This window comes from Meles meles, chromosome 7, assembly GCF_922984935.1.
Source record: "Meles meles chromosome 7, mMelMel3.1 paternal haplotype, whole genome shotgun sequence".
Taxonomy (NCBI): domain Eukaryota; kingdom Metazoa; phylum Chordata; class Mammalia; order Carnivora; family Mustelidae; genus Meles; species Meles meles.
Window position 1 is genome coordinate 78,564,364 of NC_060072.1, and position 16,771 is coordinate 78,581,134.

Sequence of the window (16,771 nt, forward strand, 5' to 3'; positions counted from 1 at the left end):
TGTTTGCCAGTTAACTCATTTATTGTTGAAAGGTTAAGTAAAATTGTCATTGTTTTTAAAATTAAGAGCAACAGAATAAAATGAGTTAAATGTCTGGATAACAATATTTTCATTCTATTCAAATTCTACTCACTGAAGTTTGAATCAAGTTCTTTAAACTGTGCTTTCTTTTTTTTTTTTTTAAACAGGAAGTTATTGATAGTAGAATACTGTGCCTAGCTTTGGTGCCTCTTCCTGTGGAAAAGGAAAGCTGGATAGTGTGTGGGACACAGTCTGGCATGCTCCTGGTCATCAATACCGAAGATGGGGATAAGAGACATACCCTTGGAAAGATGACCGATTCTGTGACTTGCTTGTATTGCAATCCCTTTCCCAAGCAAAGGTGCCATAGTGAATTTGATCTTTGGGAGAAAATTACATATCTTTTAGATGACTGAATTGTGTGGAAAACTGTTATTACTTCAGCAAAAACTGCTCATTTTTAACCTATTTCTATGCCCTACCGCTGGTGTTACTTCAGTTGTGGTCTGTTTCCTTACCAGCCCTCACATCAGTTTATTTTTCTTTGTAGGGTCTCTTCAGGGATGAGTTTTCCTTTATCCTTTTTTTTTTTTTTTTTTGAATATAAATAGCCTATTATGTGCTGGTTTAAAACATATCAATTCACTATCAAATTAAGAAAATATCCAGTAAGTGAATGCATAAGTTATTAGTAGGTGACTCAGCCGTTATTAGTTGCTGGGATCTCATTTCCAAGGAGTTTATCCAAATGGCAGGATTGCAGTTGTGAGTAACAGGTTGATTGCTGTAATACTTGGGGCAGGATGATTTCCCGGAGTCATTAAGATTATACCCCATGTATTGCTCTGGTTTAAGTCAACACTGGAAAATAAATATTAGAAAAATGTGAAACTCAAGTTTTTGGCAGCTGATATATAAACTCCACTGGCACTTTTGGAGTTGAAATTATCTGGATATCGTCAGAGAAAAATTTCATCAGATGGCATTTAATTGGTCAGGAGGACTTTAAGATTATTTCAATAAGAGACAGAGATTGAACTCAACTGTGCTGAAACAGAAGATGGGAGTGTTCTCAACACTGGGATGAGCTAGTGGAAAAATACTGGAGGACTTCTTGTATGGAGAGGGTGTCAATGTGATTAGGCCATCTTTGTTTGCTAATTGTTGCTATTTTATTATTTTTATTTTTTATCATGTTCACTTAGCCAGCATATAGTCCATCATAAGTTTTTGATGTAGTGTTCAAAGATTCATTAGTTGCATTATTGAAGTTAGGTTTCTACAGTTCCATAGAGACTGGGAGATGCGGCCCTGCCTTTCATGATGATTACATTTCAAAAGGAAGCCTCCTGGGGCGCCTGGGTGGCTCAGTGGTTTAAGCCGCTGCCTTCGGCTCGGGTCATGATCTCGGGGTCCTGGGATCGAGTCCCGCGTCGGGTTCTCTGTTCAGCGGGGAGCCTGCTTCCCTCTCACTCTCTCTGCCTGCCTCTCTGCCTACTTGTGATCTCTCTCTGTCAAATAAATAAATAAAAATAATCTTTAAAAAAAAAAAAAAAAAAAAAAAAAAAAGGAAGCCTCCTAGTTCTCTGAGACAGACATGCCTGAGCCTTAAAACTGCTAAGAGGCTGGGAGGACTTGTATCTCAAATCCGCAGAGAAAGAATTTGCAGTTGTTAAGTTTTCTAAATAAATACCCAAAGAAAAGAGAGGTCAGGGGTCCCTAGTCACATAGAAACCTGTCTAAAGTTTAGTCAGCCTGGAGGGGAATGTTACAGCCATCTTGGTCAGTATCAGAATGATTTTTATAACAATTTTGACATTTTTTCTTTTAGCAAGCAAAAAAACTTTCTTCTGGTGGGAACTGCTGATGGCAATTTAGCAATTTTTGAAGATAAAACTGTTAAGGTAAATGTTGAATCCATTCTACATCAAAAAATTTTTCAAGTTTTTTATTTTATGTATGCTTATTTCCACCCCTCTTCTAAGTGATGTAAACTCCCTAAGAGTAAGAATCATAAATCTTGCTTTTCATCTTCTTATTTTCCTAAAGTCTTGCATAAAAATAGATCTTCTATAAATACTTGTTGACTGACTGCATTTTATATGAATAAACTAAGGATAAAATGATAAATGAGATCTGATTTAAAATGTTAAAAGAAAGTAATTCTATTTTTATATAAATGAAGTGATAATTCCTTATAAATATATGTGGGAAAAAAATCTGGTTTGCCACGAACTTTTTCTTTAGTCTGGAAGAGATCGTTTACCTTTCTGTTCTTCAGATTCTCATTTATCAGTAAAACACTTGTTCTTTTCTCCATGCAGGCATCTGTGATTCCATCTATTTATCCAACATCCTACTCATTTATACTCCTTATTATCAAAAAGCTGATTACCTAATGAGAGACGAACTAGTAGAGCAGAATCCCTGGGTTATTTCCTGTACAGAAATTGGTTTGCATTCCACTTGAGTCGTGTTTTCATAAATCCTTTGAAAAATATATCTTGAATTTTTATTTTAAGGTCTCTAGCCATTTACAATGGAAAAGTAGCTTTTAGAAAGCACAGCAGATTTTACAGCCTTTCATTTCGCAGATACTCAGTTGGTTGAATGTGTTTTTCTTCTTGGCAAAGTGTAAAGGAGCCGCTCCTTTGAAGATACTAAATATAGGAAATGTCAGTACTCCACTGATGTGTTTGAGTGAATCCATGAATTCAGCTGAAAAAAACATTATGTGGGGAGGATGTGGCACAAAACTTTTCTCGTTTTCTGATGATTTCACCATTCAGAAGCTCATTGAGACAAAGACAAATCAGCTGTAAGTTATTTCTATCTATACAATTAATTTATCACTTTATTCATGTTTATTCCTTATGCTCGTATCAATAATGCTGTTGCCATCCAAGCAAAAACTATTCTGTTAAAGACATCACCCAGCCTCATCACATTTGGGATAAAATATGAACAGCCATGATAATCTTAGTAGTACTAATCAATCTAAGTTTTTAACAATTTCATTATCTCTATATCAAATTAAATGAATTCAATAGGCAATAAATACAGTTTTTTTCTTCATCTGTGGGTGTTACATATGCGTTTTGGATAACTTCCATTAAGTGTTGATTGTAAGAAACCTATATTTCATGAATAAAGTCATCTCTAGATTTGATAATTACACCAATGTCCTTTCTACAGCAAAGTTGGTGATAACCACTTTCAAGTGAAAATAAACTATAAACCTTGTCCCAATTTGTTGTTTCAAATTTTAGAGTTGTATTTTAATAAAATCATTGCAATTGGTTCTTATTTATTACATTTGCCAGGGAGAGACAGCATAGATTGGTGGATAACAGCATAAATTGTAGTTCAAATATTGGCTTTGCCATGTATTGAATATATAAACTTGGGCAAGAACTTCTTAAATACCCAGTCTTCTCTAGCCTGAGAATTGCAATATATGCTAACTCAAAGGGATGTTTGGAAGACTAGACAAAATATTAATATAAGGAGTTAACATAATGCCCAGCACTTGGAAAGCTCTCAGTAAATATTAGTTATGATTATTATTAGCTTTGAGTCACAAATCCCTATCTTGGAATATCCTGGTTTCTCAATCTCCATCCAGTTGCCCCAGAATGAAATTCCGGGAGTAGTCCTTGACTCCTTTGTCCTTTACTTCCTTTGTCCACTTAACTCTCCTTCTCATTGACTCTCATAAGCTTGTATTTCTGAGTTTTCCTACTGCTGCTTCCGCGGGCCAGGCTGTCATCCATCATCGATGGCCATGTTAACAACAGCATCTTTCTAACCAGTTCTCAACCTCCTGTTCCACTCCCTTCAGTCCATTCGCAACACTGCAGACAGAGGGGCTCTTCTAATGTGCAAATCAATCTGAAGTCAGTCTCTTGCTTAAACCACCCCCTCCCCGCCCGCCCCGGTCACATGCGTCCCATTGTCTTTTACATGACGTTCAAATTTCTTTCTTTTTTTTTTTTTTTAAAGATTTTTTATTTTATTTATTTATTTGACAGAGAAAGAGAGATCACAAGTAGGCAGAGAGGAAGGCAGAGAGAGAGGGGGAAGCAGGCTCCCTGCTGAGCAGAGAGCCTGATATGGGGCTCGATCCCATGACCCTGAGATCATGACCTGAGCTGAAGGCAGAGGCTTAACCCACGGAGCCACCCAGGTGCCCCATGATGTTCAAATTTCTTAAGAGAGCCTACCAGGCGCTCGCTTCCTTCTCTAAATTAATATTTTTGCAGTCTCCTTGCCCTCTGAGCTTTAGCCAAACTGAAATCATCTCAGTTCTCAAAGATAGCCTGCTCCTTTCACCCCTGGCCTCTGAAGGTGGTTCTCCTTGTCTTGTATGATGACTGTATTCCCTGCTGGTTTTAATTCTGAGGGGTGGTCTTGGAGTCCACGTGCCACTACTATACTAGACCCACTGGTTCTCAGCATTGGCCCCACTTAGAAGCCACTAAGTAGCTGAAAATAACATTCTGCCCGAGACTCACTTCAGACCAATTAAATCAGAAGAATGCATCGTGGGGTGGGGCCCACGGGTCAGTATTTTTCTTTTCAGGCTCTCAGGTGATTCTGAAGTAGAGTTGGGGTTCAGATACACTGCTGTGTATTGTGAATTCTTGTGGGTGAGAATTTTTGTTTTCTGTCCTGTTCACAGATTTGTTTCCTAGTGTGTGGTAAATATTTGGATAAGTTCTGGAATTTACACTCCTAACCAGCCTAAACAAGCCTGAAAATATTTTTTTTTAAGATTTTATTTATTTATTTGACAGACAGATCACAAGTAGGCAGAGAGGCAGGCAGAGAGAGAGAGGAGGAAGCAGTCTCCCTGCAGAGCAGAGAGCCTGATGTGGGGCTTGATTCCAGGACCCTGGGATCATGACCTGAGCCGAAGGCAGCGGCTTAACCCACTGAGCCGCCCAGGCACCCCCAAGCCTGAAAATATTTAAAAAGAAGGGTTCCCAGTTTTTTTTTTTTAACTTATTTCATAGAGCATGTTATGAGATCATGGGTATCGACCCCCTATAATTCCATGTAAGATTTGGAGTATAAATGCTTTACCAGAGAGAAGCTTTCTGTTCATCTCCCAAAAGAGATTTCACAGACACATGGAAATACTTTCTTCTCAGTTGCCTTGGTCTCTCTCCTGACTAAGCAGTTACCACATCGCTAATTAGATGCTGCTTCATCCTCACTACCCTCCTTATTGTCATCCGTGCTCACTGACAGAGGCGTGATGGGTAGTGAAGGATGATGTGGCCTCTGGAGCCACAGGCCTCCAAGGTCTTGTGTAGAGTCCTGCTTCTGTACCATGCCAGTCATGTGGCCTCCAGCAAGTTATTTAGCATTTGTAAGCTTTCTATAATTACAGACATTGAGATCTGTAATGTTTTCTAAGATTTTTATTGAGGATCAAATAGGATAACAAAAGTATTTATAAATTCTAAAATTCTCTGGAATATTTGGACTAGTTTGATCTGTCTTCAAGGATTGCCTAAAATGTAGTGGCTCTCCGGCAACACATGTTTTTGCTTCCCTTGCCAGGACAAGATAGACAGAGGAAAGAAATCTTCCTGCCCTATGATAAAGTGAAGATTTTTTACACCCTGTGGTACTTTTGTGTCATTTATCTGATGGAATTGCAACTTTAACCATTTTTACTTTTTTGTGATTTTTCATTCGTCTGTTAGTTCATTCTTCATCCATCCATCCTTCTGTCCAGCTGCTTAACAAACTGCCTACTTTTGTTAACCAGGCATTTTTCTAGATAGATACTCACACATCTATCCACTATATGTATCTACTAGATAGATAGGTACTTGGTGACTCTTTACTGGATTGGAGTTATATAGAAAACACATCGGGGGCGCCTGGGTGGCTCAATGGGTTAAAGCCTCTGCCTTCGGCTCCCTTCATGATCCCAGGGTCTGGGATCGCCCTGCATCAGGCTCTGTTCTTGGCGGAGAGCCTACTTCCTCCTCTCTCTCTGCCTGTTTCTCTGCCTACTTGTGATCTCTGTCTGTCAAATAATAAAATCTTTAAGGAAAAAAAAAAAAAAGAAAACACATGGTCCTTAACCTTAAGAAATCACATTTGCAATCTAGTATCAGGGACACAGTAATTAATAAATACAATTAGTATTACAGCTAGTACTGGTGTGGGAAAGGGAATGACTGGTGTATTTTGATAGGTCAGGGATGAATTCCAGAAGAGCTGACATTTAAGTTAAGCCTCAAGGGCTAGCTAGGAGCTTGCCATGAAGATAGGGCCTATGGTAGCCAATCTGTTTGCAAGAAATGAACAGTAGTGACACTCTCTCTTTCCCTCTAGGTTTTCTTATGCAGCTTTCAGTGATTCCAACATCATAGCAGTGGTGGTAGACACGGCTCTCTACGTTGCTAAGAAAAATAGCCCATTTGTGGAAGTACGGGATAAGAAAACAGAAAAACTCTGTGAACTAATAGACTGTGTGCACTTTTTAAAGTAAATTAATTTTTTAATTGTATTTTATTGTGGAAAGAATACAATGTTGACACTGACCGTCTTAACAAATTTTTAGGTGTACAACATATTGTTGACTGTATGTATGATGTCATTGGTTCTTTATTTTATGCTTGTATGAGCTGTCTTTATACTTTAGATCTCACATAGAAAGGAAGTATGGCTAATTACACTTTGTTTTTGCCTCTAACTAGAAAACCAACAAAAACTCAGAAACCAAATTATTAATGCTTTTTAGCAGCATCTCTTAGCATCTAGCAAATTGAATTTTGGAAAAAAAAGGAACATAATATTTATGGTTTCTTCAAGGTATTACAAAGAATATTCTCTAATGAAAAAAATCGTACATTGCTGAAAGTGATCATATTGGGTTCATGGCTGATGGTACATCTAGTTGTGTTACAGTATTGATGTTTATTACATTTTTTAAGAATTTTTATTTTTTTATTTTAGAGGAAGAGAGACGGGGGGAACAAGTGGAGGGGCAGAGGGAGAGAATCCCAGACTGACTACTCGCTGAATGCAGAGCCCAACACAGGGCTTGATCTTATGACCCGGGATCATGACCTGAGCAGAAACCAGGCATTGGTTGTTTAACCAACTGAGCTACCTAGGCAGCTCTCAAATTTCACTACTTATAATTATCCTATAGCAGCAAGGATACTTTGCTCTAAAGATAAAGTTACAAAACAATTTAAAAAATGGGGGAATACCTACTGGACTGACCAGTGCACTAGCTACCTAAGGACAAAGGGTTAAGACCCCACCTGACAGCCAGTTCTTAGTCTGATCCAGGATGTTAGACATAAATCTCAGACTCTAAATCAAACACCTCTTTTGTGTGCTGCTGCTGGGAAGTGGGACCTCAGCCAGCCTTATTTTCTAGGCACTTTATATTTTTTCTCTTGTTTTGTTTTTACCATGTAGGTTTTTTATACTCTGGAGAATGTTTAGATTACACCCTATATCTATAAAATGACACTTCAAAGTTTACTTGCCTAGAATCTTTTCATTTTTCACTGGTTGGTAAGGAGATACATATTCTGAAATGCTGGGAATTCCCCTTACTTCTTGAAGGTCTAAAAGTATTAGAGTTCTTTTATTTCTGGACACTTCATTTTTGTCATGAATTATTCATTGGCTCAGGGAAGAATTTAGTGGTTGGTATTGATATCTTTTACATGTAAATTACTAAAATTTAATTTTCCTTTATAACTTTTAGAATTCATGGAAAGCTTTTGAAAATAACTTTCTATTTATATTGGGCAAATTTATTCTTTTTTTAAACTGAATTACATAGGCTTTCTATTTATAAAAATTATATCCATTTAATGTACTTCAGAATTTCTTGAATTTAAGGGGCTATTGTTGTGTTATCTTTGATAATGTGTTTCAAGTAGAGAAGCTACTTCAGCATTCTGTATTTTGCAAAACTAGTTTTGTAGAATTTTAATGGTATATAATGTATACTGTCATGTATTCATAATTCAAGATGCTATATGTAGTGTGTATATGTAGGTATACATCTATTTTCCCTCCTAATTGTTGATAAAACTCTTAATGCATTCTTTCTTTATGGTTTTAGGGAGGAAATGGTAAAAGTAAATGCAGAATCAAAACACAAACTGTCTTATACTGGGAGAGTGAAAACCCTGTGCCTCCAGAAGAACACTGCTCTCTGGATAGGAACTGGAGGAGGCCATATTTTACTCCTTGATCTTTCAACTCGTCGAATTATACGTATAATTCAGAATTTCTGTGACTCTGTCAGAGTCATGATGACAGCACAGTTAGGTAAGTTTCTTTCCTTTAGATCTTTTCCCATATTGTTTGAGATTATAAAAATATGCTTTTATTTTTGATTTTTCTTTCACTTTCCAATGTCATTTGAAGTGTCTTGGAAGGTCACATAATGAAACAGGAATGGGAGACATTTTGAATGGGGCCATTTAAAAATGGAGAGAGTAGATGCTCCCAGTCCCATGGAGAATCAGGTTATTGCAGCTGAGCACTGAATTTGCATCTTACTTTCTGTACCTAAGGCAAAAAGAGGAAATAGATAGTGTTAAGTATTTTTAAATTTTAACCAAAGGTATTAAAGCAGACGTTTATTTTGATCAGTTTACGCTTCCCACCCTTGTTAAATTTGGTTTTTCATTCTATAAGCAAATATATATTCTTGTAACAATATATGCTGAACTCTACAATGTGCAAGTATTGGCAATCATGATATATTTTTTTTAAGATTATTTATTTATTTGACAGAGGTCACAAGCAGGCAGAGAGGCAGGCAGAGAGAGAGGAGGAAGCAGGCTCCTTGCTGAGCAGAGAGCTCAATGTGGGGGCTCCATCCCAGGACCCTGGGATCATGACCTGAGCCGAAGGCAGAGGCTTTAACCCCCTGAGCCACCCAGGCACCCGGGCAATCATGATGTTTTAAGCAAACTTTGTTTTTTCTTTCTCTTACTTTAAATGCGAAGAAATCATAACAACATGTGAAATGTATTTTCTACATAAATACATTCCATTGTTTTCTTTTAACCAATTATTTGGTCTAGACAGTAGTATTAGCATATATGCAAAGTTGATCATGAAAATAACGAGATTAAGTTTTGCTAAACTGGAGTTTATGTAACTAGCGAAGAGATCAGAATGTGTTTGACAGGTGAAGAAATAGTAAATTCCTCTAAGAGGAATACATTAAGGAGGGACAAGTGTTTCTCCTTACTCTTACCCAGTTTTTATGAATGGATTTTGGAGTTGGATAGGAGGACTTAGACTAGATGCTGTGAGTAATTGGTTCGCTATCAGGATACATGTCCTCACAAGTAGAGCAGTAGTTCTCTAGTGGATTGTCTCTCTAGTTTTAGTCTACCAAGGTTGTTCCAACCTCTCATTTAATTTGTATGTACTTTGGGACCCAAGTGGTTGTTCCTTACTGACATTATGTGGGATTTCAGTGAGTTTAATTGATTTTAAAAATAAAGATAAATTTAAACAGATGCTACAAGGTGCAGCAGGCACAACGTGGCTTCACCTCACCTTTCTGGCTTCTGCTAGTTACCACATTCCTGTGCATTTTCTTCTCTGGTGTATTTTCAGGGTCTCTGAAATACCATGCTTCATACTGCCTCAGGGTTTTTCATGAGCTGTTTCGTTCTTTGCTTATTTAAGTTAATGTCGTTAACTAAGCCGCGAAGATAGACTAAATTAACTCTTTTTTCAAAATGGCAGTTCATGTCTCAAAGCCCCTGAGAAGTCAGTAATGATGAGGTCAAACTTCTCTTTTTGGGGTCCTGGATCTTTTTCATTAATGTCAGTCTCCTCACTAGAACGTAAACTCCATGTGGGTTGGGTTTGCCTGTGTTTGTTCGCCCTTTTACTGCTAGCGCTCAGTTAGGGCCTCTTAGTGAATGACTTGAGGAGAAAGTGTCGTTCTATGATAGACTCAGTATATCCATCCATCCAATTCTTTACCCAAATGTTTCACATTTGACTAGTGCCAAAGCACCTTCATGCACATGATCTCATTTAATTATATAACTTGGGCTGTATAAACATTCAACCTAGTTTTCTTTTCTTTTTTTAAGATTTTATTTATTTATTTGACAGAGCAAGATCACAAGTAGGCAGAGAGGCAGGCAGAGAGAGAGAGGAGGAAGCAGGCTCCCTGCTGAGCAGAGAGCCCGATGCGGGACTCGATCCCAGGACCCTGCAATCATGACCTGAGCCGAAGGCAGAGGCTTAACCCACTGAGCCACCCAGGCGCCCTCAACCCAGTTTTCAAAGGTTAAGTTGTTTTCTCAGATTGACACAATTCCTAGAAATTGTAGCAAGGAATAGATCACAAATTTTCTAACATTAAATAATTGCTAGTCTTGGAGTGTTTTTATTTAATATAATTGATGTTTCTCCAAAAGTAGAATCAAAAAAGTAAGTTCCAAGGACATTTTAAAGTCCAGCTTGTTATATTGATTTAACAGAAGACTCATGTTTTTTTAAAGGAAGCCTTAAAAGTGTCATGCTGGTTTTGGGGTATATCCGGAAAAGTACTGAAAGTTCACAACACCAAAAAGGTAATGTTTAATAAGATACTGTATTCCAAACACAGTGCAGTGACATCAATGATTAATTAATATTATGTGTGCTACACATTTATAACAAATATATGACATATGCTATAATACTTCAGTATTTTTGATGGCTAGTTTCTTTAGAGTGTAAATAATCTAAGCATAAATCTTCAAAATTAAGTTTCAGTGATTTAATTATGTTGAGTATTTTTTGAGATGAAGTAGAAATATCGACCACTATAAAATGAGAATTAGCCCACATGAAGCTAAATGTGGATATTTTTCCTTACAACTTACCAATATCCATATGAGATTTGATTTTGAACAGTGCTGGAAAAAAAATTTCTTTCAGAAAATGAAATGTTAGATTATTAAAGGTCCACACTCTTTTTGACATGCAGTAGTTTCTGTAAGATATTGAAAATATTTTCCAAATGGACTTCCTTTTTATAAGGCAGTAATTTAGTACATTGTTTTATATATATATACAGCTGAAAATTAAATATATTAATTTTATTAATTAATTAAATATTAAATATATATATATATATATATATATATATATATTTGTCCAAGACAACTAAATATAAGTGAACAAAGTAGAAATAAAATAAAAATGCCTTATGGCCGACCTTTGAAACCTGGTTTCTTTTTTTTTTTCTTTTGTAGAAATACAATCTTGTTTGTCTGTTTGGGACATCAATCTTCCACATGAAGTGCAAAACTTAGAAAAACATATTGAAGTGAGAAAAGAATTAGCTGAAAAAATGAGAAGAGTATCTGTTGAATAAGAGAGATATTGGAAATCTTTGTCTTTGGGAGGGAAAATTATTCTCTTGTAAATATTTCTTTAAAAATGTTTACATGTGAAAAGCGTACTTCCACTTTTTGAAATAGCTCATGTATATATATATGAAGGAATATTTATATATTTTATTTTAAATATAAATATGTGTAAAAATAATTATCAGTGAAAATATGTTTTGAAGAACTATTTAAAGTATAACTTTATATTTCCTACACATCCTAATTAATTTTGTGAATTAAGTAATGAAAGGAAAAGTAAAACGTACGTAATTGCAGGACTCATACTAAAATTTACAAAGTGATTAATTTTATTGTTGTCCGTAAGGAAGGTAAACATTATTTAAAATTCTGTGCTTAAACAACACTGTTGTTTGATTACTTTGTAGGTGTTCTGCAAAGTAGAATAAAACTATTAGGACCGTTTCACATGTAAAACTTTCCTTCTTAGATTGCTTTTAAATGCAGTTATCGCATATGCTTGTAAACCATCAATGAATTTTCACTAATAAAGCCATTTATTGGGATGTGTGTTCTCTTCGTTGCTGATTCAAACAATGCATTTCATGCAACTTCCTTCCATATGAAAGAAAATGTCATGAAAAGTGCCGATGAGAAAATGTAACATATTGTTCTCATATCCAGGAAAGACACACTTTCCACACTTTCTCTTTTCCTATTTCACAATTCTAACTTTGAATGTGGATACCCTGAAATTTGTATAATTTGTATAATTGGTGTAAATACAATGTTTAGTCTTTCAGTGATATTTTTTATGTTTTAATTTGGAATCTCAGTGGTAAACCAGACCGCTCGTTACTTATTCCTAATCTCTGCTCTAACACTTCTACTTATCTTCTTCCTAAATTTGTGACTCTGCAAATCCTGCATCGCTCAGGTAAAAAACCACATAGAATTAACAGGATTCCACAACTCCCATCAAGACCATGGGGGCAAGTGTCTAACACTTTAGCTTACTGAAGAAGAAAGGAGCATCAGGCTGTGATGGGTAAAAATACTTGCTAATCTAATCTCTAAATTATAGCTAAATTGTTTAAATATCTTCCTATCCATAATTTCAGACAATTCCCTGTAATAGGATAGCCAGTCCATTTAATATTCTCAGAACTGACTGATGTTGTACTATAAGATGATTTTTAAAATAATGGAGGAGTTTATTCCTGTGATATTTCTCATTGTTACTTTGTATTTATTGCAACTTTTTACAAAGATAATTATGAAGAAATATGTAAATGAACATTGTATTTAAATGGACTAATAAACATTTTCAAAGCATGTTTAAGAATTTTAAAACTTTGTGATATTTTATTTTTCACCTATAAGTCTACAGATAATCTGTCTAATGTGAAGTTTTGTATTAATGTGTGTTTGGGATATATAGAAAATGCTAACTCAAGTTTTCTCTTGAGGGTTTATTTAGTTTTCTATGGAACACATAATTTTCAGGATCCTAGGATAAAACCTGATAGGCCTGATATATTTCATATTCAGCCTGATATATTTCATATTCAAGTGTTCATGAAAATTTTCCTGAGAGGATTGTTCACTCTTGAGTACTGAAAAAAAATGACTTCAAAAAATTTATTAAAAAAAATTGACAGTCATTTTAAGTTTTTCCTGGTTAGAAGCCTCAAATAACCTATTAATATTTATAAAAGCAAAATCATTTATCTTAATAGAAAATATTTTGGGAAGGATGTTTAAATTTAAAAAGGAAGCCCCTGGAGTATAATTCTGGAAAGCACTATGGATTATATGTGGACTACTTGAAGTAAAATTCATCTTACTTTTCATCAAGACTGTGATATAAATTGATGAAACAAGTAAAAGTAGCAAAATTTTTTTGAGAACTTTCCTAAATTGAAGATACTGAGGGTAGGTCATCTCGAAAACCCCTGGCACTTTGCATCTTTATGTAATCCATCACTGTGGATAGCTCAACACTTAACTTGGGAAACTGAATGCTTTTGGTTTTCATGGACACTCCTCAGCTATACAGTAAAATGTTAAACTGTGCCAACTCAGCAGAAATTGAAATTTTCATTCTCCATCTGGCCAGTTTCCCAGTCTTGGGCCATTGTTTCCAGTAACGATTCAGAATCTGACCATTTAAAAGCACACAGGTACTTGGTTCTTCCCATTCCTCCAGGTACTTGGAGTGTTCCTAGAACCTTTGTTTTGGGCTGGGAGCCAGGTGTGCAGTCAATACATTGTGAGTGGTGAGCAGAAACTTGGCTTTCCCTTTGTGCTGTCCTCACTGGGAAGTCTCTGCTAGGGGCATTCTCAGCCTAAGACAAAGAGTAGGGAGAAAGATGCTGGTGTCAGCCTCTGGGTCATGGTGGGGATACTGCTTGGCCTCCAGAGATTCCAAGGTCCCACGGCAATAGGGCCTAGGCAACCAGACTTCATGGAGTACCTTATTTGTGTAACTATCACTTAGGGACTTCACCATGTCTACTAATCTGAACACGACTCAGAGGAGGTTGTTATTATACCCATTTATTTATGAAAATACAAACCAGCGGATAAATGCTGTTAGAAGTATTATGGGACAAAACAAACGATCTTGGGGGGGGGGAAGGAGAGAGGCAAGCTGAGAAACAGACTCTGAACTCTCGAGAGCAAACTGATGGTTACTGGGAGTGGGGATGGGTAACAGGTGATGGGGATTAAGGAGTACACTTGAGTACCGTGTGCTGTAGGAACACGTTGAACCACCAGGGGGAAGAGTTAAGATGGCGGCGCAAGCAGCCGGGGGACCCTGAGCTTGCCTCCTCACTCCAACACGGGTAGATAGCAAATCATTCTGAACACCCAAGAAATCGACTGGAGGTCTGGGAGAACAAAAACGACAAGTCTACAAGTAGAAAAGCGACCACCTTTTGGATGGTGGGAGTTGCGGAATTGCACTCGGGGGAGACGTGGCTGTGGATCCCGCCGGTGGGGAAGGAGCCCGCTTATGGAGGTAAGCGGTATTAGAAGCTGCGGAGCGCAAAAGCTGAATTTACAGATTTGCTACGGTGGGAGACGTGCCTGGTTTGAAGGTGCACAACTGCACTGAAAAGGGGCAGAATCCTAGTAGTGACAGGGTGGCCTGAGGATCCCCAGGGTCCCAGGAAGAACATGTGGCGCCAAGGCGCGGCGCTGTTTCCAGGCAGAGGACCCCGGAAGCACCGAGAGCCCCAGGTTTCAGTGCAGGCTTCTGCTCTAACCTGCAAACCGCTGCGCGGCTGTGGGACCCCTTTCCTGGGACAGCCTGGCCAGTGTGGGAAGGAGGAATAGTGTGTACCTGGAGGAACAGTGCGGGTCTGCGCCCTGGCCCTCCCTGAAATTTGGAGTTAACTCCAAAAGGCTCAGATAAGAATAGGGTGAATGCAGGGGTCAGATGGAAATTGGTAAAACAAATAAGGTGATTGACTGCTCTTCTGTGAGGGTTCACTGAAGAGTGGGGCTGTGAAATTTCAGCTCCGAGGCTAGAGAGCAGGGTGCATCCCTTTTCTTTTCTTTTCTTTCTCTCTCTTCCTTCCCTTCCCTCCTCTCTCCCTCCCTTACCCTTTTCTTCCCTTCCTTTTCTTTTTTTAAAGATTTAATTAATTTTTTAAAAAGATTTTATTTATTTGACAGAGATCACAAGTAGGCAGAGAGGCAGGCAGAGAGCCCGATGCGGGGCTCGATCCCAGGACCCTGAGATCACGACCCGAGCCGAAGGCAGAGGCTCTAACCCACCGAGCCATCCAGGCGCCCCAAGATTTAATTTATTTATTGAGAAAGAAGAGAACAAGTGGTTGGATGAGGCAGAGCGAGAGGGAGAAGCAGGATCCACGCTGAGCAGAGAGCCTGGCATGGGTGAGGGGGGATCCCAGGACCTTGAGATCACAACCCGAGCCAAAGGCTGATAATCACCTGAGTCACCCAGGTATCCCATGGGTGCAGCCATTTTCATCCCACCCATCAGGGCTGAAAGCCTTCAGAGAATTCAACAGTGCCACTTAATGGAAGCCAGAGCTGTGTACACCAAGCCCTGACCCCTGTGCCCTGGAAGCACATTTCTTTTCTTATAAAGATTTTATTTATGAGAAAGAGAGGGAGCACAAGTAGGCAGAGCAGCAGGCAGAGGGGGGAGAAGCAGATTTTCTGCTGAGCAGGGAGCACCACAGGGGGCTCAGTTCCAGGGCTCCGGGAATCACGACCTGAGCTAAAGGCAGGCGCATAACTGAATTAGCCACCCAGGCGCCCCCTGGAGTCACACTACCACTGAAACGACAGAATGAGCGCCGCAGGCCCCTCTCTCCCAGGAGACCTGCACAAACAACTGGCTTGCACCAAGTTTATTGATCATTACAGGGCTACAAAATCTTCAACTCTAGGGAAATAGGATCGAGCTTCCTTTTTCCTTTTATTCTTTATTTCTTTATTATTTTTTCTTTTATTTTCTTATATTTTCCAATTCCTTTTTAAAGTTTTTTATTATTTCTAAAATTTATATATATATATATATACTTTATATATTTTTAACTTTTTGTCTATTTTCATTTATTTTATTTTTTATTTTTTATTATTTTGGGTTCTAAAGTCTTTAAATAGACCAAAACACACCCAGGATCCAGTTTTTTTTTTCTTGGTTTTTTTTTTTTTTTTTTTTTGCTTTGTTTTCATGGTTTGTTGTTGGTTTTTTTTGTGGTTTTTTTTTGCATTTTTATTTCTGTTTTTGTTGTTCTCTTTTCTCTTTCTTCTTTTCTTTTCTGGGCAAAATGGTGAGATAGAGGAATTCACCCCAAAAGAAAGAACACAAAGTAGAACTCATGGCCATGGATTTAATCAATATACATATAAGTAAGGTGTCTGAACTAGAATTTAAAAACAATAACTATAAGGGTACTAACAGAGCTTGAAAAAAGCATAGAAAACACTAGAGAATTCCGTACTCAGAGGTAAAAGAACTAAAATCTAGTTAGGCCAAGATGAAAATGCTATAACCAAGATGCAAATACAAGTCCATAAAAATGGGGATGGATGAAACAGAGGAGCAAACCAGTGATACAGAAGATAAAATTATGGAAAACAGTGAAGCAAAAAAGGGGAAAAGAAAGGTAATGGGCCATGAAGGTAGACTTAGAGAACTCAGCAACTTAGTAAAATGTGATAACATTCATATAGGAGTCTCAGAAGATGAAGAGAGAAATAAAAGGGCAGAAGGTTTATTTGAACAAATTATAGCTATAAACGTCTTTGAGAGGAGAAAAAAAGAAAGTAACAAAGACTGAGAAGAATCAAGAGAACATCACCAGATACACCAACTCTACAGGAAACACAGTGGCACTAAATTC

The 16,771-nt window shown here is 37.6% G+C and overlaps 1 protein-coding gene across 4 annotated transcripts in view; it reads left to right on the plus strand.

The window, feature by feature from the left end:
* The window catches only part of LRRK2 (leucine rich repeat kinase 2), a 133,051-nt gene extending 121,447 nt beyond the window's left edge, over positions 1-11,604 (plus strand). For all 4 annotated transcript variants that reach the window (XM_046012973.1, XM_046012974.1, XM_046012975.1 and 1 more), the window contains 7 exons: positions 189-382; positions 1,853-1,925; positions 2,655-2,839; positions 6,376-6,528; positions 8,132-8,340; positions 10,551-10,622; positions 11,289-11,604. In XM_046012973.1, coding sequence (XP_045868929.1) covers positions 189-382; positions 1,853-1,925; positions 2,655-2,839; positions 6,376-6,528; positions 8,132-8,340; positions 10,551-10,622; positions 11,289-11,410 — 1,008 coding nt within the window. In that variant the 3' untranslated portion in view covers positions 11,411-11,604. The remainder of the gene's footprint in view (positions 1-188; positions 383-1,852; positions 1,926-2,654; positions 2,840-6,375; positions 6,529-8,131; positions 8,341-10,550; positions 10,623-11,288) is intronic.
* Positions 11,605-16,771: the final 5,167 nt, after the last annotated feature.